At 47.8% G+C, this 22,843-nt stretch overlaps 1 protein-coding gene across 2 annotated transcripts in view; it reads left to right on the forward strand.

Moving 5' to 3' along the window:
- The window catches only part of CD40LG (CD40 ligand), a 24,200-nt gene extending 1,888 nt beyond the window's left edge, over nt 1-22,312 (forward strand). The window contains exons 1-6 of one of the 2 annotated variants that reach the window (XM_005423262.1): nt 15,435-15,644; nt 17,831-17,968; nt 19,153-19,195; nt 19,496-19,552; nt 19,830-19,892; nt 21,801-22,312. In XM_005423262.1, the coding sequence (XP_005423319.1) occupies nt 15,489-15,644; nt 17,831-17,968; nt 19,153-19,195; nt 19,496-19,552; nt 19,830-19,892; nt 21,801-22,192 (849 nt within the window). In that variant the 5' untranslated portion in view covers nt 15,435-15,488 and the 3' untranslated portion in view covers nt 22,193-22,312. Of the gene's footprint in view, nt 1-15,434; nt 15,645-17,830; nt 17,969-19,152; nt 19,196-19,495; nt 19,553-19,829; nt 19,893-21,800 lie in introns of those variants that run through there. The other variant, XM_005423263.2, reaches the window with a different exon arrangement.
- Nucleotides 22,313-22,843: the final 531 nt, after the last annotated feature.

The following is a 22,843-nucleotide window of genomic DNA, read 5'->3' on the forward strand; positions in this document are numbered from 1 at the left end:
TTTCCTGCTGTCCCCCAGCCTGGTTTCTAGGTGGGGGTCAAGTTGGGCACAGTAAAGCCCTGAGAAAAGTGGCTGCTTCCCTGACCTTCATCCTCACCTCTTGTACCCCTATCTCCTTCCATTGCCCCAGCCCAGGATTTGCAAGCTCTGGATTTGTGTCTGACCAGGAACATTTGTGTTTTCCCCATCTATATCTCTCTAAAAGGCTAATGCTGGAATCAGCACAGGCTTATAACAATATTATCAAGCAGCATTTCATTCTGGAATGCAACGGTATTACAGCTCTTGCTTATGACCTTTCCACCTGAGATAGGGATACAATAACAGCTCTTTCCCACACAAAAATAAAACGTTTCTATGCTCAGAATTATAAAGCAATCAATTAGCTTCCAATACCATGTGTTCCCAGAGCAAGGTGTCACTTTAGATAGATCCCTCTGCCAAACAGAAAAACAAATTGAGTGGATGGAAGGAAACTGAATGTACTGAACTCCCAAAGGGCATCTCTAGTGACTGAGTACAGCCTAAAATAATCCTGTACCAGCTGTCTGTTGGACCCTGTCACCCTAGAGAGCAGTGCAGAAGCACCCATACTGCACGGGCTCCATGTGAACTGCCCAAACATCATCAAGTCTCAAGCATGTGCAGGATAAATGATATGTAAGAGAAGTTGCCATGTGCAGCTCCCCAGCCAAAGAGCAATGTGTGCAGTCTGGGTGCTGTGCTCAACCCACTCCAGGGGAAAACATCAGCTAATTAAAAGTGATGGGCAATGAGGAAAGTCCTCCAGCTGGACTTTTTAATGCATAAAGTTGTTTGTTTTTTTCTTTTCCAAGGTAGACTAAGTCAATTCTAAGGAAAACTTCCTGGCTTTAGTTAAACTGTCACCTAACCAAGACATTTGAGGCATGTGATACTATCACAGTTCCACCCCACATTGCTTGTTGGTGCTGGATTTGTGCCACATTTTAAGAAAAGAATAGCATGAAAGCACTCTTTTTCCCCTCCTTTCCAAGGTTGCACTAATGACTGCTGACTGCAAGTGTGCAAAGGTCAGGCATTATTTTGCTTGCAAATCACAAAGGGACTATGCTAGAAAAACAACATTAAGGATTGTGCCACTTGTGGATGCCCAAAACCCGAGTTTGCTGCATAGCACAAAGGTTAGTGTTTTACTCTGAGTAAAAGAGCAGGGGCAGGAGAGGCTGGGCCTGTTTCCACTCTACTCCATGAAGGATTTAAGCACCTTCTTACTGATATCTGCATTTGCAAGCAGAGCACGAAATGATTACCCAACACCTGCCCTGGACAATTTGGACTGTTTTTCTGGGTTTGTTCAAATCTGTAGGACCAGGATCATGGCTGCACCACTATTTCCTGCAAAAAAATGACTACAGAGAATTCGGTTTATTAGACGGGTTTAAGGCATAAAATCCACATGTATCACCACTAAGGTGGTGCATTGAACAGAGTTGGTCTGTGGGTCTCCTTCCCCCTGCCCCTCCCCAGGCCAGGGCTAAGCTGCTGATAGGGCATGAGTCAGGACAGGGCTGGAGGATGAGCAGGGTCTGAAGAGGAGGCTTCTAAGTCTGCCCCTCAAAATGTGCTGTTGTGGAGCTTGTCTTGCAGGAACACCCGTGGTATGGTGGGACAACAGGGAAGATCAGGAGGCAGTCACAGTGGAGCTCACAGACATGGGCAGACAGCAAGTCAGGGATGTGTCTCATCCCTGCAAGGCATCCTGGGCAGCATCCTCCTGGCACAGGTGCAAGCAAGAGCCCCCTGCCTGCACAGAAACCTGTAGTCTGCCCACAGACTCTGTAAGCAAAAAGCAGTTGCATTTGTTTGGGTTTGTTGTTGTTGGTTTTTTTTTTTTCTTGCTTCACAGGAAAGCAGCCTGAAACTACTTTTGAGAAATGTCAGTTTGGGAAGCAGCTCTGGAATCATCCTGCAGGGTGCTGATGCTGCAGCAGGCTGCCAGGCTGCTCTGATTCCAGGCAGTTTTCCCACACTGAAAGGCTGCAGGGCACAAAACAACCGTGTAACAGTGACTAATAAGAATGGCTGCCTGTTTTTATGAAGAAGCTTGGGAAGGGGAGGGGTTTCAGGGAAATGAGAGCCTTCTCTATTGCTCCTCCTTGACTGGGAAAAATGTTTTCTGTGGTTTTACAAACTGGGGAGCACAAGAGCCAGATTTATATCCCTGTGCAAATCCAACCCCGGTCTCTCATACACACAGCTGCCGCAGACACAAAAATCTGCTTTAATACATACTGAAAAGCCCAGGATCTCCTGGCCTGATTCTGCCTTTTATCCTTATGAAGGAAGACACAGGCTCCCTCAGATGCAGTGGAGCATCAGGAGCTGCAGCTGTGGCAGTCCTGCCTCTGACTTTAAGTCAATAAGAGCAGTAATGTTGCACATCTCTGTAGGAATTATCAAAGGAAGAAATTACTGTCCCTAGTGTCTCTGGCTCATTTTGTGCATTTCTGAGATTGTGTTCATCTGTTTTAGCAATCTTGAAAGGAGGGAGAGAAATCTATAATTAAATCAATGCATATGTAAATGAGCATCTGCCACAGGACCAGTTTTACTTCTTTGTGTAAAACATGCATTTCTATTGATGCATTACTTGTGACATATTCTTTGTATATAAGGGTGTCATTACATTGGATTTTGGCTTGATTTAAGCAATTAAATGAGTCAAACCATTCTAAGCACTTACAGGATTTTTTAAAGCTGTTACATTGGCTTTTGATGTATTCTTGATGCTGTCTCAGTTGACAACTACTTTGGTGATTTATGATTATTCAAAAGTAGGTTTGGATGAATTATTCAGGTAATAACCAGTTTTTGGGTTTTCACTGATCAAATGTGGTTGGATGTAAAACTAAGAGCCCTTCTTGCTAGCCTGCATTCAGATCTGGTTTGTTTCTGAACTTCCCTTAGAGCCCTTTGGAAGCAATGGCTTCACTCACTAATCCTTGGTGGCTCTAAAATCAAAATGCTCTACTTAATTCATCTAGCATACAGGAAAAATACTGAGAGCGTGTAGACTTTATGCCATGAAAGATACTGTTATTGCCCATTTAGGAAATTAGTCTGGTGTTGCATTTTTTCTGAATGCTCAGTGCTGCTGTGTAACTGAATATTCAGGGATAAGTGTATCCATTATTTTTTGTTTGTTTTCAGAGCTTTGACCTCCCTAAATCTCGCTTCAAAATATTTGATGTATTCTTAGCTGGTCTCTTTGGAAAAAATAATAGTATTGGTGATTGTGCTGTCTGTGATTATTTATTCTGCAGGGACACTCTAGGGATTGCTGGGCTTCTGTGTTGTGCTTGGGTGCTGCTGGTGTGTGGGCAGCAAGGTCAGAGGATGAGCATCTCCTCTTAACTTGGGAAGTCCAGCTGTGTCAGTACGGCTTAGTCAGGAAGGTTGCTTGATCTCATCCTGTTATTATATGTATTTTTCTGCAACAAGTTTTCACATGTGTGTATAGTCCTCTGTGTCATTGGATCAAGCAAATGCTGCATGTCTCTTTGCTTTCTGGAGTTTTTCTCTTTATCTCCTTCCTTGTGTTACTTCCACCTCTAGGATGGAAGGAAAACAGTCATAACAGCAAATCCAAATGTCTGACTACTTCTGCATATTCCAGCACCTGGTAATTACCACTCTGTGTGCCTGAGGGTGTGCCATGTATTTGCACATGTGCCATCAAGTTTGCCTCTGGTTTGTGAGTGAACTCCTGGTGCTTGTGAGAGATACATGTGCAGCTCCTGGGTGACAGATGCCATGTCATGATGCTGGCATGTTAATTCCAAGAGACTCCACCCAGACAAGTCTCATCTGCTGTGGAGATGTTCAGAATGAAAAGATGCTCAATGAACCCAAGGACTTTGACATTTGTCACACTCTACTACTGCTGCAGTCTTTAAACAGTGCATCGGCTGTATAACCAGCAAAAGACCCAAGAATTAGTAATGGTTTAGGGTAAGGAACACAAATAATATCTTTTTGCCTTTCGATAAAGGAGAAAGATATTTGGTAAAGACACCAGCAATGCCCAGTGTAAGAGGAATAATGCAAAGTTCATGCTTGCTCGAGGCACAGTGCTCTGCACATGCCTTAGTCCTTGAAAGGTGGACTGTAACAGGCTGTAGGCAAGCCAGGTCTGCTTCCTAAGGTCCAGGCTTCAACAGCTACCGCTGTTTCCCAGGGAGCCACGTTGTGTCCCAGAGCTGCTGTCAAGCAGTGTAGTGTGGGAGGCAAACTTTCCATCAGATTCAGCTTGGAGAAGTGCCACATTACTGCGCTTCATCAGTAAAACCAGCAAATTCTCAGGGCTGAGGAAATGAAAGCTGTAGAGCAGCTCAGCAAGGATCAGACTAGGTGAAGCAAGGAGAAAGAGGTGTTTCTGTTGCAGTGTGTGACCAAACTGTGATGCTTCCAGCTCAGGGCTGCTGTGGTGGACAGCAGGAAGCACAGGTCTCTCTGAAATGCAGCTCTCTGGATGTAACCTCCAGCATAGGAAGTTACAAGCAAACTTTGATGTGCACAAATCCTTAATTTCCTTGGTTATCAGCTGCTCTTGGAGATCAGAATTGCATCTTTGATCCTAATGTAGGATGGGTTTTATGCCTTGTGTGGGCTGCCTTCCAGCCCTTGCTCCATGTGATGGTGTGTACTGAGCATCATGCAACCCCATTTCGCATCCTCTGATGTTGTGTGTGTGGACCAAAACCACTGGGCAATGTGCTGCCAATCCATGTGAGAGCTCCTGCCACAACCACACCCTGCAGAAACCCAGAAATTCAGGAATTGTGTCTGGTCAGTTCTTTCTTGGCCTTAATCACATCCCAGAGCTGCAAATGCTGGGGTTTCATACTCACCAAGGCTGCACATTGGACAGATGTATGAAACCCTCGAGGGCTCCTCATTAATTTTGTACATTAATATCTCCAAGAGAGCTATGGAATTTCAAGAGCTTTTAATTTCCCATGCAGAGTTCTGGCCTTTTTCCTATCTGAGGCATAATTTTATGAAGGACTCACTGCCATGTGGCCACCCAGCAGAGCCACCTCATTGCAAAGGGTTGTTGTGGTGGCTGTTAGGGAAGAAATTTCCTCTTCATTCTGGGGTGGAGCAGAAAGTTGCCCCATCCTATGAACACAGATTATCCACAGGCTATGAAGAGGACATTGCAGTGGAGGTTTCCAGGGAATATTGCTTCTCCTGTGCCACGCAAGCAGGGTGGCATGCCCCCACCTCTGCGAAGGGATTGTAAATTGTGCTTCTTGCCAAGTCTAGAGAGATATATATCAGGGTTTTGGTAAATCTGCTTAGAGCAAGGAGTGATTATCCAGTTCTTTTCTTTGTGATAGTGCCTTTGGCCATGACCAAAGAGAACCTGGGGAACCTGGTGTGGATATCAGTGGGGACAGAGTTTGGCAGCTCCTGAAATGGGCTTAAAGGACATAGTTTGTCTGAGAGATACCCGTTGCCTGCTGTCAATCAGACCTGACCCTTCCAAACAGTTCTTTCCAAGGCATCTTGGACTTCAGCTCTATTCTCCTGGGAGATGCCTGTCCTTCCTCACCACACAGGGTGGAAATTTTGCTTTATGTCTTTTCCCTGTGATCTCAGGTATGTGAATGAAGGTGCTGTGAGAGCTCTGAGTTTGTACATAACTCTTTCAGGATTATTTGAAAACTGGGAGCTCATTCTCAGAAACCTGAATCATACGCTTCTACCCCCTAGGACAAGCTCAATGGGTTTTCTGGCTATTGCAGACCAAGAGGTCCTTTCTACCTAAAGTCTTCTGAGGCTGCTGTAAGCAGCAGCCAGTGCTGAGAAAATGAACCTAGTAAACATTGGAAGGAGATTGTGTAATTACCTGGTTTTGTGGTTCGTGATAGTTTTGCATGGGTGGGCACTGTGGTGTGAACCTACTTTTGGTTCCATTGATTTTTTTGCCCTGCAAAACTTAAAAAAATCCCACCTGGCTCCTCTTTTCAAAGACCCCCAACAACCACTCCAGAGGTTGCATGCTCTGCTGTTATGAAGGAAATTTGGGATAAATTTGGCTTCCTGCACAAAATCCAGGCTGTGACTTAGTCTCTCTGCATCATGTGTCAGTGTAACAGAGCTTCACAGCTGTGTGCTTGTGGCAACACTAAGACCCAGCATTGCACGACATCATTAACAGCTGTAGTGATTCAGCTCAGTTCTTGGAAAATTAGGATGAATTCCTGGGAAAGGAAGCCAGGAAAAGCAGTGATGTTCCTTGGGAACTGCATTGCAGAGTAGGAACTCAAGGGTAGCTCATGGGAGGGCTGAGATCCTTGACCTTGCTGCCAGATGCCCACCCAGCCACTCAACAAGACAGGGGAGGAAGATGTAAAAATTTTGACATAAGGGCTTGGATATGACTCTGAAATTACCATCATGTCCAAAACAGACTCAGCGTGGGGGGCGTGGGGCAGAAAGATTTTGCTTATCCTGCAGCCTCACTTCAAGATACAACGCACTTTGAAATTGTATTGCTCTGCCGATTAGAGCTGGCATAGTGATTATTTTCTATGTAGGCTGAATCTATTTGGCTGTTTATATCTCTGGATCTTTACCCAGAAATAAAGATGCCTCATTTCACCATTGATGAAACTGAGACCAGGTGACTTATCTAAGGTATCACAAGCAATCAGACACAGGCAGCAAGAGAAAGTGAGTGTCCTGCCTTCCAGATCTCTCCATCTATATGCCCAGATCCCAAAGGCAAACAGGATCCGCATCCTGGCTGGCCCATGGTCTGCAAGGGGATCCAAGGAGGCTGATGCCGAGGGCACAAATTGGGATGTGCTCTAGGTTTGCTTTCCTTCCTGTCCAACCACTGAACCCAGTTTCTGGTATGGTTCCCCCAATTACTGTCATAGAGATGACAACACAATACTTACGTGGGTAGATTTCCTTGTGGCTCAGCAAAATGGTGATTGTTGCATGTTCATCTTCCCCTCCCTGAACAGTGGGGAGAAATGGTCCTTTTTTCCCTGTCCTTAGGCTTAGTGCAAGTAGTGTTTTCCTTGAACAGGGTGTCTGGGGTTTTCCTTTCACTGTATTTTACAGTGAAGTGGCCATTCCAGCATTCAAGCCTCTCTGACTGCATCACCTCTGCATAATACTTCCCTCCAGCTGTGCAGGGTGCTTCAGGTCAAGGATTTTCCACTTTGAAATAAGGTTGCTTTTCTGCTAAAAGAGAATTAGAGCCTCTGGGGTTTGGTGACTCATTCAAGTGAGTGAGAAGAAATATGTCCAACAACTTATTAGGGAGCTGCTCTGGAAAGAAAACGTGGGTCCTGAAAAGCATCTGTGTGTCCTTAGGCCAGGTCTTGTCTGCTGCCAGGGACTCTGGATGAGCCTGGGCACCAGCAAAGAAGCTGAAATCCCATGGCCCTGCAATTTGATGTGGTGATCTGGACCCATAGGTAGCATCCACTCATGAGACATATAGCCCTGTGTCTGATTTTTTGTGCATGAGTTATATTTGCAGAAGTCTTCTCCATGAGAAACTTGTTCCTCTGGTGTGACTTCATCCCGGAGGGACCTGCATGTGGATAATCATCTCTGGTTTGGGGTTTTTTTTAGCACCATCATCTCCTGAAACAGAGTGCTTGAACAAGCTATGTTTCTCTGTTTTTTCTACACAATTTTTTTCACAACTTGTGGGAAAGCTCTAGCAAGGATGACGCAGCTGACACATTCAAGGGTTTCCAGCCACCAGCCTGTCACAGCCTGAGTATGGTGGGAGAGAGGCTGGGCATGGGGATACAAGAAGGCCGATGTTCTACAGATGCTACCTGGATGCACCTCTGGCCCCTGTGGTAAATATGAGATGAGCTGAGGTCTGCAAGCCTCTGTAAATAGACAGTGAGCTCCAAGAAGCACCCTCTGTCTGCCAGTAAGAGTCTCTGGTACCTAGAAATTTTAGTGGCTTTGCTCCCAGCATCAGTGGGATGCAGGAGCTGGGGCTGCAGCATCCTCCTGGAGATGACCTGCTTTCATGTCAGAGCCTTGCTGGCTGTGATCCACCCAGGCTGGAGCCACCTCTGATGGTTCTGTAGGGTATTGTGCTGCTCACCTGTCTGTACTCAGCCCACAGTCAGGAGTTTCTACAAAAGGGAGGACATTCACTTCTGTCTGGGGGCTGTCTATATTCCTTTGGCCATCAGCAGAACCAGCTGAGCAGGGTCAATGCTCAGCCCAAGCCTGGGGCTTTGCACAGTGTTTGGGCTGAGCACACACTGAGCCAGCCCTGCTCCCATGAACTGTGGGGAAAGCCATTGTAAACCTTGACAATGCACTCACCAATCATGAGGTGCCACTTCCTTGCAAAGGAAACCTGCACCTGAGGTCTCTTCAGATGGAGGAATTCCTGAAACATCCATGTTTTATGGAAACCAGACTTTTTATTTTCTCTGAGCAGCTTTTGTCCCTGGCATGAGAACAAAGTACATTGTTATGTCAGCAGCAGCTTTTGCATCTTTACTTTGCTCTTTTTGCCTCTGCAGCCTGAACTGTGGCTACATCCCTGGGCCACTGGGCAGTTGAGGCAAGATGTGGGCTTGACTGCAGGGCTTCTCTGGCGTCTCCTGTGGCATCACATTCCAGCATGGACACCCTTCATTTTTAGCCACAATTTTCCAGATGGCTGTGTGAGGCAGCGATGGAGATGTGGATCAGGCAGGGAGAGCAGCTGGAGGAATCAGTAGATGGCAGACTTGTTCTCTGCTCTCTCACAGGTTCACAGGGATTTTATGGGGGATTTGTTACCAAGACGATGCCCCAGAGCTGTAGGTATTCAGCCTGGCCAAGGAGCAAGCTCAGGCTGGAGCTGGGTTGAGCATTCCCATCATCATGCCACAGCTGAGACAGGACTGGAAGCATGCAGGGAAAGGGCTCCATGTGATGCCAACATGACCTGCTCAGAGGACCCTGGCTTACAGCTCTGAGGCAAAAGGGCTGTGTGACAGCACTGCAATGTCTGAACATGCATGGAAGGCAGCACTGCTCTGCCTTTGCATTGCTTTACAAGAGATTAAAGACTGGTTTTGCTGCCTCTGACCATGCATGCTGTGTCTTGGTTGGGCTCCCCGACTGAGACGGCTGCATGTGAATTTCCACCTGCCCCTGGTGCTGCCTTCTCCATGGGGTTGGTTAGTCCCAAGTAGAGGCTGAGGATTTCCTCCCCTAAGCTCTCAGGTCCTGAGTCTGCCCCTCACGCCTTTGGCCACTCACCCTTCCTGGCTCATCTCCTGCCACTGACAGCAGTGTCACCCTCTCTTGCTCACCTTGGGGCTGTGTGTGACCCCAGTGGGATCCTAGTTATCTAGAGGTTGGAGAACAAGCCCCCTAGGGATCCACAATCATCGAGGAGGGAGGATAAATGACAGCAAAGACTGAAAAGGGAGGAGTGAATAGCCATAGATGTGATTCCCATAGCAGTGAAGAAAGCCCTGTGATGAGAGCCTTGTGGAGCTTGATGTATGAAGGGTTTGGGAAAAGATGGGTAATTTGCATTAATATTGCCATGGCAAGGGGATTGTGGTGTAATGGAGAAGAAACACGGAAAAGATTGAACAAGTATCTGCCAAATCTGCCTTGGGAGATTGCTCATGTCTTGGTAAGTTTCAGTCAGGATCCAGATGATTTGCTGTAGGATGTGTCGCTGTGCAGCCCCAGTGGAATAACCAAGCATGGCCAGCCCTGGACTCAGCCATGGTGAAGGCTCACTGCAAACCTGGACCTGTGGAGGGAGGGAAAGGAGAGAAAGACTGAGTGGAACAACAGCTGATTCGGGTTGCGCCTTACCCACCTCCCAGGACACGAACGCCCACGAAATCCTTGGGATCCCATCCATCCCAGAGCTGCACATGACATCTCCTCCTGGACTTTGGTCAAGAGCTGTGAAGCTGTCCATGAGACTCAATGCCTTGATGCATTGGAATGTCCCAGCCGGTGGCCAGGGACCCTTGTGGGGTGGTGGGAGCTGAGGTGGCTCTGGCAAGGCAAGTCTGGGTAGTGGCAAGGTTTGTTTGTGGAGCCCAGCAAGTACTTGGAGCCAGTTGCAGTCGTGGCTGGACTGGTCTAAGCCCCACAGTGGGGAGAGGAATGGCAGCATCCTCCCTCTCCTTCTGAGGCTTTTGTTTTGTTTGTGTGTCCCACATGAATGCTGAACAGGCAGTCCTGTCTACCTTTTTGTCCCAACGGGACAGGCAGAGAGGAAGGAGAGATGCAAAGGTGATGCTAGGACCCTCCCCACCCACCCATCGTGCCATGCTGTGGGAGGCAGCACTGGTACTGCGAGCCCTGCAGCCACCCCGGGTTTTGTTTTCCCCCACTCCTCCCTTCTTTCACAACATGAAAAGGCAGAGCCTCGCTGGGACGTTTCACTGTGGTTTTGATGGGTGCAGGCCCCCGCACCCCATGCAGGGAGAGCAGCTTTCACTGAGAATGGGGGATGGCATGGGATGTTCTGCTCCCTTCCGCCGTGACTCAGGCAAGAGGGGCTTGTTTGGCAGGGCCAGGGCCGTGGGCCTCCCCACACTGGGCTCTATTTTTAGGAAGTTGGGAGGAGTAGGTGCAGTCTTCACAGCAAGAAGCTTCTAGTGCCATTTGTGGTTTTGCAGCTACTGCAAAGCTCAGCAGTTCCAAGGCCAGGTGCTCTTTGTGGCTCAGCACAGCAAGGCTGGCATTGTCACCCAGATGTGGCATGAAAGCCACATGCCCTCCAGGGCCTTCCATCCTCTGTGGGGTCACTGGGGCTTGTTTCTTTGCTGTTGCCTGCTCTCCACCCACCTCAGTTCCCCAGGGAAAAGTCTGGCTCAGGTGCAACTGTGGATTGTACAGAAGGGCAGGGAGGTGAGGGGGCAAGGAGGGAAGAGGGCACAGGGGACAGTGACCCTTGGAACAGGGTTGCTCAGAGGGACAGCAGTACCCCAGTGCCACCCCCTGTTACTCTTTTTCTATTGTTCTTTGCTGCTCCGGATGGTGGCAGAGAAGATGTCTGGAGGGGCAGATGTTCTCTCACATGTGCAGGGAAAATGCAGTGGAGATGACACTGTACATCTGATCTAATCTACCTGCTGTGTTCACATCTGCTGGAGCTTGGAACTTTTGCTCATCTCCACATGGGTTTCTCTATGGCTGAGGACCATGGCAAGCAATGGGGCTGCAGCCTGCCATTGCCACCATGGTGGCTACAACCTGCATATTATGCTCTTCTCTTACTCAGGGGGATGTGGCTTTCACAAGGACTGACATGTTTTTCTCTCTCTGAAACTTCTTCTTGCTGCTCTGGACTCCAAGAATTTTATCTTATTCGACTGAGGTAGATAGTGAACAGAAACCGTAATGCAACCTTTCCTTCTCTGTGATGTTTTCTGCGGTGCTCTGGCTATATCTGTTCCCTCTTCCTCTCTGACGGCAGGGTTGTCCTGGAGACATGAGAGCTCAGAAGGTACAGAAGAGTGAAAAATCTAAAGAAATTAAAAAGCAAATGGCAGAAAAATTCAAATTTCCCTTCTGCCCCTGGCCTTGGGCTGAAGGGGCTTAATTTAGGTTTCTCTCATAGATTCCTTTCTGCATCCCTCCCACGGCATTGCAGGCAAACTCCTTTTCTGACTCAGAATAAAATCTTCTTTTCGAGTGTATTGCTCTTAGGACTGCACAACACCCAGCTTTTGTTAATTATAAAGAGCATGTGGGGAAGCATCACATTTTAAAAAGCTAGTCAAGAAACCACAGCATGCACCCAGAAAACCCCAAAAAATCACTCTCTTCTCAGCAGCTTTCACCTTGCTGCCTTCAGAGATGCTCCCAGCCTTTGACAGATCACAGGGGCAGGCGACCGGATATTTTCTCAGTAAACAAAACTCAGAACACCGAATACGAATGGAGACAATTTGCTGATCAGCGGAAATACCACAACTCGGGCAATAGGAATTCAAGCAGCGGATCACATTTTCCCATCATCTCACCCAGGGGTTATCTGGCTGGAGCAACTGTACCAGTTTGGGTTCACAAGTGGGTGGGTATGGTTACGTTCAGAGAGTTTGGGACGTGAAAGAAAACCTGATTGGTTTCTTGGTGATGGGCTCATCACCAGGTGAAGATGTGACTTCATCTTCCCTGGGATTATCCCATGAAGGCAGACTGTTCCTTCTGCTGTTGGGTCCTCTCTTCCTTGCCCATCATCTCTCTGGGTCCCACTTTCCCTAAGACTGTGTTCCCTATTTTGCTACGCTCCCTCATGTTCCTACAGCAGCCAAACAGTCAGGGATATGCATCCCCCTCCCCCTCCATCCCTCCTATCCATTTGAGGTGGCAATAGAGTAGGTCCCAAGAGGCCGACAGCTCCACATACCCTGCAGCAGGTCCCTGGGTTGCCTGGCTCTGAACAGTCACAGTGCCAGAATGGCTCATTGGAGGTCTGCCTGCCACAGGGCTTGGTCAGCTCCTCCTGTCTGATCCAACACCCCTGCTCTGCAGCTGTGGTGGTCCAGGTTGAGCCGTAGAAGCCTCAGGAGCAGGTGCTGCAGAGTGGACAGCTCACAAGGGTTGATCCCCGCCAGTTGCAGCAGCAAGGGGCTGGATTGCTGGTGTGGAGCAATGGCTTCCTGAAGAGGAGCCTGTCATATTTTCCACCTGGTTTCTCCTATCTGGGTGCTGTCAAGGAGCAACTTAGTTTCCTGGTTTGCAGCACTGGCGGCCAACAGTGATGTTCTGTGCTGGGTACTCAAAAGTGGAGCTCTTCCCCATCCTCCTGACTAAACTTGTCAGCCCATCTAGGGCTCCAGCCTCCATCAAGGAGCATGCAATGGGACCAGTGACATGCTTGGTCTTTTCAACATTTCCTACAGGCTCTTCTCATTTCAGTGAAGCAGGCGGCTCTACAGAAATGTGTTTGGAAAGGTTTTGTCCACTGGGGAAAGCCAGGGCTCAGGAATAGCTGTGCAAAAACTCTCTGCAACACTCAGCACTGTGGTTTCACACATTGTTGGCTGCCTCTGTCCCAACACATTCGGGAACAGTATTAAATGATGACTTGTCATATAATTTAGTTTCACATGTAGTGACTTCCCCCAGATGTGTTAAATTTAGAGGAAACGCTAAAGAGCCCTGGAAAATGCTGCTGAGTGTGGTGAGGCTAAGGGCAAAGCATGAGAACTTCAGGAAGCTGATGCTGCTCCCCACTGTGGCCTTGTGGCCCTCAGCTGTCTGGTGTATTATTGGGGATTTTCAAATGGCTTTCTGCCTATGGCAAACTTGCCATGATCGGGACAGTATGCAGGAGCTTGGTGTCAGACCAGATGCCTGAGAGGAGACCAGGCTGGGCCTTTCCAAAGATTATGGCAATTTTGAGACAAAAAGAAATAAAATCAGGCACTTGGCAGTGGCCCCAGGCTGTGAGCAGGCTTGGTCCTCTGCGCAGCAGAGCTGCAAGCCTGAGGGACCAGGCCCAAAGCTCAGTGATACTGAGGAGACCCCCTTTGGGGACACAACTATTGTATTCCCAGCACTGTTTATGGCACCTTGTTGCCACTGGGAGGACACTCCTGAGGAGACTGGAAAGCCCTGGTGAGCTGAGCAGCAAGGCAGCCCTTGGATGGTCAGGGTGTGTGGGCAGCCCTCAGAGTATGGGCATTCAAGGGGATGGACTTGAGCAGCTACTCTCTAGTCTAGGAGGCAAAAGGGGAGCTGACCTCGGAGCTGGCAGTCTCTTCCCAAAGGATGAGCCCTACGCCTCACTGCAGAGGTGTGACAGTCCTGGCAAGCTGAAGGGTTACATGACTCCAAAGCACCGGCTAGGGCCTCAACCCCAAGGCATCCTCTGCCCTGTTACTCAAATGCTGCCCACAAAGACCCTGAAGCCATCCCACACTTGTGATTAGGATGTTATATTTAGGAGCACAGTGACCTGCTAAGGTCAAACCCTTATTCAGTTGCAGAGGTGTTTGTGCTTTGTTACCAGCATTTGCATTTGCAGCTCATAACACCTTAACCACACAGGGCAGGATGCGGGAAAGAAGGCAGATAGGAAAAGCAGATGCTGGACTCCATCCTGCAGTGCTCTGAGGAGCCCCAAAAGGCACTGTGTACCCTCCTCTCCTGTGGCTGCTGGCAAGCAGGACCTGTTCGGCACCCCCCACCAACACGATCCAACCCTGTATTAGCTGTGTGCACATCTGATAAGAACATCTCCTCTAGCATACCACTTTCAAAACAACTCTACATGATGGTTGATGAAGCCTTCAAATCAGCACTCCAGTCCTCCTCAACATATTCTTGCAGCCCCCCTCCTCTGCATCCCAACAAACCCCCACATATATTCTCTTTACATGGAAAAAATGAGGTCTGTCCCCTGTTGCAAGCAATGAGGACCCCCTGGTATTTACTTGGTGTATTATTTTAGCAGCATTACATGTACTCATGAATGTTGGATTCCTGAAGAGCTGGGGGGCAGGACCTCACCTCCCTGCAGCCAGCTCGAGAGGCGTTCGGGTGTAGAGGGGACATGGGTTTCTCTAAGTTGCATGGCAGTGATGATGGGAGGTCAGAAGCTGGCCAGAGTATCTGGCATTTCCAACACCCCTTTTCATGTCTAGGTACATAGATACAGGTAACAGGAATAAGTGGGGCAGGGTATGAGATGGCTTGTGCCCTTGGGTACAGGGTGAGCACCTCACTAGGGTATCAAGAAAGCGACTTAAAACTTGTCTCTGCAAACTAATAGCCAAGCACCAAGCTCGAAGTCCCATTGTCTGCTAAGGAGCATGAAAGCTGTGCCCACACCAGGGTTACAGTGTCTGTACAGATGGTCCTTTCTCCGAGATCATCCAGCCTACCCAGGCAGAGACATCAGCCAGGGGTAGCACAAGGGAAAGTAGAAACCAGCACAACCCACCTGCCTCAGCCAAGCATCTTCACTGCAGAAATCATCCTTGTCTTAGAGGGAATCAAAAGGAAAAAGTTATTCTTCCCCTTTTGAGAAACAACCAAATCTCTGAGTGTTTCCCAGCCCCTGGCAGCCCACAGTGCTGCTCAGAAGCTCTTTATTTGTATTCAGTGTACATTTCTTTTACGGCAACTTGTCAGAGAACTTTCATCCACAACAGTAAAAAAAATCCACCGGGGAATATTTTTGAGTGATTCAAAGGCAGATATGAATATACAAAATAAGAACCTTTCTCTGTTTCTGGTAGAACAGTAGGAAAAAGCATGGAAGTGCAACAGAGAAGGAAGTCTAAGCAACTTTTTTGTTGTTGTTTGTTGTGGGAGATGGTAGTGAACAAACCTACCCACTATGAAGAGCTTTTTCCAGGAAGTGTAGGTTGCTGTACCCTGTATCCCCTGAGCAGCAGACGCTCGCACAACAGTTCTCATGCTACTTGCAAGCAGTGCATTTGGAGGAGCCCCAGCAACGTACACGGAGGATGAACGAACCCTATGGCCCTGAGGCACCCCGTCCTATCAGCAGCACATCTCCTGGCATCATGAAAATGTTCATGGGCTTCCTCAGTGTATTTATTGTAGTGCAGACCATTGGGACCGTGCTCTTCTGTTTGTATCTTCACATGAAGATGGATAAGGTAAGCAGAGAGAGAAAGTTGTCTCTGTCCCTGCTGGATTGCTGGCATGCTTTGACCTCGGGTCTGGTGAGATCTGCTCATCAGGAGGATGAACATGGTGTAAAATGGTGCTGACCACTGGATAGAGGTAGCAGTACCATTTATCTCACCCATGCTCTCATTTCTGCTTTAATTTGCCATGAGAATATGTGGGAGATCTGTTCTCCTTGCTAACAAAAAGAGAATGACCAATTGCCAAGAGACACCTGGAATAAATCTGCTAGCTGGTGGCTAGTCTGACGACAAGAGGGTGTGGTTTAGGCATGCAAATGGCTGTTTTAGACTGGTGGTGGTTTTTTCTGATTTTGTAGCACTTCTTAGCACTGTGACATTAACTGAGAGAATGAAAGGTCCAGAAATAATTTTTTTTTAATGTTTCAGTGTGTTTATCAACATCTCACTTCAGGTGCAGCCGTGTAGGTTAGGGAAGAAAAGACTGGACCTTAGTACTTCCTCTGTTTTTGAAGGTACACAGTACTAGTGATCCTGTCCCATACCTGAGACAATATCTACGAAAAAGTTAAAGTCCAGAAAGACGTTTTTGAGGTTGGTATGGCTGCAGCTGCACTGCATGATGCCTAAAATCACCAATCCAAAGCTACTTTACTTCAAGCCAGAAATGACTGCCTGCTCAAGAAATATGTGCCTAAAACCCAGCATGCATTTTTCTTACCTGATACACTGATATGGTGGATGTTACTGATTTTTACATGTGTTGTTTCAACTTAAATTGAAATTTAGATGTGTGGTTTCTGATCTACAAGGGTGGAGAACAATGTTGAGCTAGAGGGGCTTTAATATTAGATGTGTTGAAGGGGACTTCACTGCATGGAGGTTGCAGGCTCTCATGAAGGAATGTGTAGAGGGTCTCTGGCAGAGGGAAATGTGACTACAGGGGTACATGGCCGAGGATCAGAGGCAGCTGAAATGCAGTCACAGGTGGCAAGAAGATTTCAGTTGCCTTCAGAGCTTGTGGCAGGGCTTCAAATCTGATCCTCCATATCTTAGTGCTACCTGTGCTGAGCTCTCTGCCCGGCTGTGTGTCTTCATGTCCAGCTGCACTTCCTCTTTACCACTTAACTGAATGTTAGGTTTTTACAAGGAACAAAAAACCAACCAAAAAAACCCAAACAGGTGTAAATATAAAAATCAGTATTTGGATGCATTTAATAATTTTCTTATTGGCTTTCTGATTTTTTTTTAATCTGAAGATCTTCGCACAATTCAGCCCCAACCTACATGTTGTTTTGTTTTGCTGGCAATGCTTTTAGTCAATAAGTCAGTAGAAAAAAAGTTTAAACCCCTCTGAGTGGACAGGGCAGTGAGGGGCTGAGTGAGCATCCCAGCTGCCTGCTCAGGCCATTGGGGAAGGACCTGCAAAACTCCTGAGCCACCCACTGGGATTTCTGTTTCTTTAGGAAAAGTTAGAGATGGACATTTAAATTAATTATCAAGGTGATAGAAGATAGATACTTATTGAAAAAGCAGGGCAAGCCCAATGAAGGCAAGAAATTATGAGGAGGACTCCATCTTATCAGAAGGCTAATTAATTACTTTATTATACTATATTATTCTATATTACATTACATCTAAACTGAATCTGCACAAAGCACTCAACTCGACTGCACAGAATCTTGTGACTGTCTGCCAACAGTCCCGACACACACACATGGATTCAATTGGTCAATGAATCAAAATACTCACACCAGAATCCAATTACCAATTTCCTTCAGGTAAACAATCTTCCACAGTGCATTCCACTTGTGAACAACAAGAGGAGTAGCCATTGAGATAAGAATAGTTTTTTTCTTTCTTTTCTCTGCTTCTCTCACTGATTCTCTCAGGTTCAGAGAATGTGAATGCCACAGATCTTTAGCAATCCTCCTGTCACCTAGCATTGCCATTCAGGGTGAGCTCCATGGGTTCAGTTCCCAGCGGATGAGGGCACAGATGCTGTGTTGGGTGTCTGGTGGGAGCTCTTGCTGCCCACGGTTTGTCTGCCCACCTCATTCCAGTGCTGAACGTCCGACCCTGAGCTTCCCAGGCTGGATTTGTTGCTGGTAGGAATGCAGCATGGCTCTGCTGCCAGCTGTTGCAGGTTTCCTACTAACATCCCATTGATCCTCCTCTCTCTCCTCTGTTGGTAGACGGAAGAGATGTTGAGCTTAAATGAAGATTACATCTTCCTGAAGAAAGTTCAGAAATGTCAGACAGCAGAAGGTCAGAAGTCGACATTATTGGACTGTGAAAAGGTTATAAAGGGCTTCCAGAACATCCAGTGCAAGGTACATGCAGTTGGGTGGATAAAGATCCCACTGAAGAAGGAGAGGGGCTCCCAATCACACACAGAGCTTCACCCCAAGCTTTTTTTTAAACCATGGGTGCTCTTTACTTTTAGGCTATGTAGCACATGCCCTTTTTTATACTGCATTCTTTTTACACTATATTGATATTATTGAGAAATCTCATTGATTTTTTTCCTAAAATGCTTTTGATCAGAGTACATCTAGCTGAAACATGCCATGGTGTGTTTGTGCCTTGTGGTGGGCAGGATGGAGCTACAGCCACCTTGGCACTTCTCCCTGATTCCAGTCTGAAAATAATTTATTTTCTGTTGTCTGGCACCTAGCTGCAGTCCTGTGCTGGGTGGCTGTGAGGATGCTTGTGGCCACCTGCCACTGGGAACACATTTCTGCCCACTTTGCCCAGGTGTCAATGACAGTGCAAGGCTTGGGCCAGGAAACAGCCCTGGCAACCAGTGAGAAGGAGCATGAGGGTGCTATGCAAATTGCCACCCCATGGACTCAGAGATGGCATCTCTAGTTGGATCAGGGTCCTCACATTTGGATGCAGAAGAGCCAATTTGCATTGCAACATGCATTGCAATGAGGTGCTCTCATCCTGCTCAGCCCTGAATTCACTGCTCTGTGGCTGTGCTGGCTGGAGTAGACAGGAGAGGAACATTTCTTCTTCATTGTCACTGCCTGATGACAACAAACTCCTCAGCTAAACCTGTCTCAGCTAAATCTTCAGGTTTGCAACAGTACCCAACAGACCACCAAAAATTGTATCTGAGGTAGGCTGTGGTCAGCAGTCCTGAAAACCCCAACTGCAGGGCAGGGGTGTACATTGGCAGCACTTACATCATGGCTCTGCCACATGAAAAGGAGATTTTTCTTGTTTGTTTATCTTATTGTTGTCAATAAACTTTACCTATCATTTTAATAATGAATAAAGCCTAAGACCATAAACCCTATAAACTCATTGCTGCAAATAGCCCATGATCATATGTGAAGCTGGGGAAGGTACAAGAGGGGCTCTCTGGCTTCAGATATACTCTGTCATGAACTGACAGGGCTGTTGGAGTTAAATATCACCAACCTTAGCAATGACCAGAGCATCTTTTATATAGAAACTTTCAAAATCATTGATTTTGAAAAAAAAACATATATTTTTTCCGTTGTAACAGGATGGACCCCCCAAGGAGCAGCCCAAGTTTGAAATGCAGAGAGGTGAGTTTCCTGGTGTAGCCAGTGCACTCATGACTTGCTGGGGCAGGGGAAGTTCCTTGGCCTGGGAAGCGGTTTCCTTCAACAGCCCATGAGTTTCTCAGGGCATGGTGTGGAGGCAGGGTATGGGTTGGAGTTTGGAACATCCTCGTGGGTGTAGGACTGAGCTCAGTGTGAGCTGGCAGAGGGGGACACTGGGCATGGCTGTCTCCCCAGGGCAGGCAGTTCTGGGTGTCAGAGAAGACAGTCTGAAGTTGTTGAAATTGAGCTCAAAATTAAATCTGTGGCCTTTTTACGTGGCAGGTCCTGAGCACTACGAGCATCCCCATGTGATGCACAAGAATGAAACATCTGCGGCAGGTGAGGTGTGGGCACACCCAGGTCCTGTTCCAGTGGTGGGCGAGGTGGCACCATCTCCTCCGCAGGCTTCATCCATGAGAGGCTTTACCTCAGAGGCACCTGCAGGTCTTTGCTGAGTGGAGTCCTGCCTCACTCTGGGCTGGGGGTGGAATCTGGAGATGATGTCTTTGCCTATAGAGAAACATTAAGGGCAGAAGGTGCTGCAGTCCCTGCAGAGGAGCACTGGGGAAACAGTGAGTGTCAAGGCATCAATAACACTGGCCTTTCTAAATTGCAGCAGAGAAGAGGGAGCCAATTGCAGTTCACCTGGCAGGTCAGCAGAGCAACAAGGCGGGCTCAGGTAAGACAGACTCACTTGGTCCTACCTTGACCAGGGAGCCAGAGGGACACAGCAGTGTGCATTCCCAGTCCTGCCCTGTGGCTCTCTAAGGGTGGGGAACGGGACAGAACAACTCCAGCACAAAAATGTGTCCCCAAAACACAGCAAACCTCCCAGTGGTCACGTCGCCACGTGCTCCTGTGCCATGTGGGGTTCACACATCCCAATTGTCCTCAGTAGCCCTATGTGTGCCTTCCTAGAAATGCACCACAAGGGCTTAATCTTTCCGGTGTTTTTTATGAGTGGAAAACTTTTTAGCTTTGTATTTAAGGAAAGCAACCTCCTATTTTTCTTTTGTTCTTAAAATAGATATTTTTGCTCTCCTGGCCATCTCTTGCTAGGGTGGCTGCTGCTGGAGGGCTCTGCTTGTATTTGCATCTGCTGATTTAATCCTCTTCTCACCCATAGTGCTCCTGGTAGTAAGATGGGTGAGCTGAGGGCTTTACAGTCGCAACATAGGGCTCCAAACTGGTTTAGTCAAGGTGTAATTATTCACAGCCATGGCCACATCAGGTTTGAGAGAAACGCCTGAGTCCTTTTGCATCCCAGTGTATCGGCTGTGGTTGCTCTTGCTGCTCTGTCCCTCAGCTTGGCCTTAGCTTAGGGACTTCCCACAACAGCAAGGCTTACCAAAGTGAGTATGAGCTTGCACAGTCAGTCACTCCGTCTGACAAGGACAAGAATTTCACAATCTAAGCACTTCTGATTTAATTCTGGAGTAACTGACAGTAATCGGCAACTGCTCTTTCCGTCTCTGATGCAACATTTCACCGGTGCTCAGTCTACCTGTGGAAAGCTTAGTGCTAGATAAGATCAGAGAAGTGAGAAACTTGCTGTATTTTAAAACTCCCTGCTCAAACACTTGTTGAGCCTATAAAGCAGAGTCCAGAGAGCAGCAGTTGCCTGGAGCTCAACTCTGTGTGGGGAAATATCCCTGTGGGATGCTTGGTCAGGGCCCATGGGCTTCGTGGCTCCTCCAGGACTACCCATGGCACACTGTCTCTGGGCTGGGGTAGTCAAACCCATTATTCCCCTTGGAGCCAAGTTGCTCCCCCTGGCTGTTCTTCCAGGTGTCTCTGTAGGCTGGGGAAAGCAGACATCCAAATTGCAGAGGTCATAGCTGAGCTCAGCCCCTACAGCCATGGCTTCCAGGTCTCTGTATAGGCTTATCTGCATTAACCACATGAGCTACTGTGATGACACCAAACGTGTCCCAAAATCCATGGCATCACCTGATCTGTGTGGGCCGTGGTCCTGGCAATGGGAAACAGCGCTCATTGTGCTAAGCCCTTGCAGCTCTGCACTTAGGTGGGGATAGCAACTGTGCAATGTTAATTTTTGTACTTCCTTGGTAAAGCCTTGCCATCTCCAGAGGCCAAAAGGAGGAAGGACTCTAGAGGAAAGGCAGCCCCCAGATGGAAAAAAACTGGGATCGAAGGCTCTTAAGAGCAGAGTTGCAGCATATTTTCGTAGTGCTCTGAGGGTTTGAAGGGTGTCCCACTGAAGTCCATGAAGGCAGCAAATGGAAGTGACACTGTTTGGTCTGTTGTGGTAAACACAAGCAATCCTCCTCCCAAAGCATTTCCACTTGGCTGGATGAAGGAAGCTAAATGTACCTCCACTCACGTATCCAGTCAAGGCTGACAAAGCCAGTGATCAGCAAACAAGGGTTAAATCTGCTCTGGCCTTGGGGAAGGGTCCCTGCTCCCCTGGGCTGGGGAGGGTGTCCTCGGCTGGGTACCCCGCTAACTGCACCTCACAGACAGACAGAGGCTTTGAGGCCAGATGTCTGTGGGTGTCCCCCCAAATCAGCCTGCCAAACTGGAAGTCTCCTTCTCTGATCTCACCTGCCATGCTCTCTCCCTACAGTGCTGGAGTGGAGGGAGACCATGTATGGCCCCACAAACAGCTTGATATCCAACAAGGAGGGGAAACTGAAGGTGAAGGAAGCAGGGCTCTACTACATCTACTCCCAAGTCAGTTTCTGCACCCCAGAAGTGTCTTTGGCACCCTTCACCCTCTATATTTATTTACATATCCCCAAAGAAGAGGACCGGCTCTTGCTGAAAGGACAAAGGACACAGACCTCCTTGAAGACACATGAAGAAAAACACTTGAAGACTGTCTGTGCACTCCAGTCCATCCGTGTGGGAGGTGTCTTCAACCTCAGGGAAGATGACATGGTCTTTGTCAATGTGACAGACTCCACAAAAGTGAGGTACAGCCACGGCAACACCTACTTTGGCATCTTCAAGCTGTAGTGAGGAAAGGGCTGTCCTGAGCTGGGAATTCAGTCCAACCTTCTTGAACAAAGTGCCTTTCCCTTTTCACCTTATTTATGCTCCTCTGCCTCTCTGTTTTTCTTGTTTCTTAATTTGTATAGTTTGTTATTTATTAATGAGGGCCAAGGGGCCCTGAGAACACAAATGGAACAAAGTTTGAAGCTGTTCTTATTTGCTTTCAGTTTTTATTCTTTCGCAGCCAGTGATTTGGTACATGCTGGTGTTGCGTGTCTGGGTCCACCACACCCCACATTCCTGGCAGGGTCGATGTCCCTGTTATGTCATAAGAGCTTTGTTTTCCAAACTCTGCCATCAATGTTTCTTTCCTAAAGATGTACGGTGGCTCAGGGCGCTTCAGCCAAGCTGGGTTCATGCATATCTCCGGCACCAATCTGCTTACAAACATCAATGGAAAAACATTAAAAGGCTTAGGAACATCTTCTCTAAAGGAATCAGTAAGTCCAGCACTGTCATTGCATGGTAGCTGCTGGTGAGGCAATGTTGCCACTCCAGCTGTCGGCTGTATCTGGAGAACCCCCTTTTTTCCATCCATGCCTGTCAGTGAAACTCAACCACCTTCCTCAGGGTGGCACTGCTTTGGCTGGGTTCATACTTGGTGACAGTCGCTCC

The sequence above is a fragment of the Geospiza fortis genome, unplaced genomic scaffold (assembly GCF_000277835.1).
Source record: "Geospiza fortis unplaced genomic scaffold, GeoFor_1.0 scaffold29, whole genome shotgun sequence".
In the NCBI taxonomy this organism is placed as follows: domain Eukaryota; kingdom Metazoa; phylum Chordata; class Aves; order Passeriformes; family Thraupidae; genus Geospiza; species Geospiza fortis.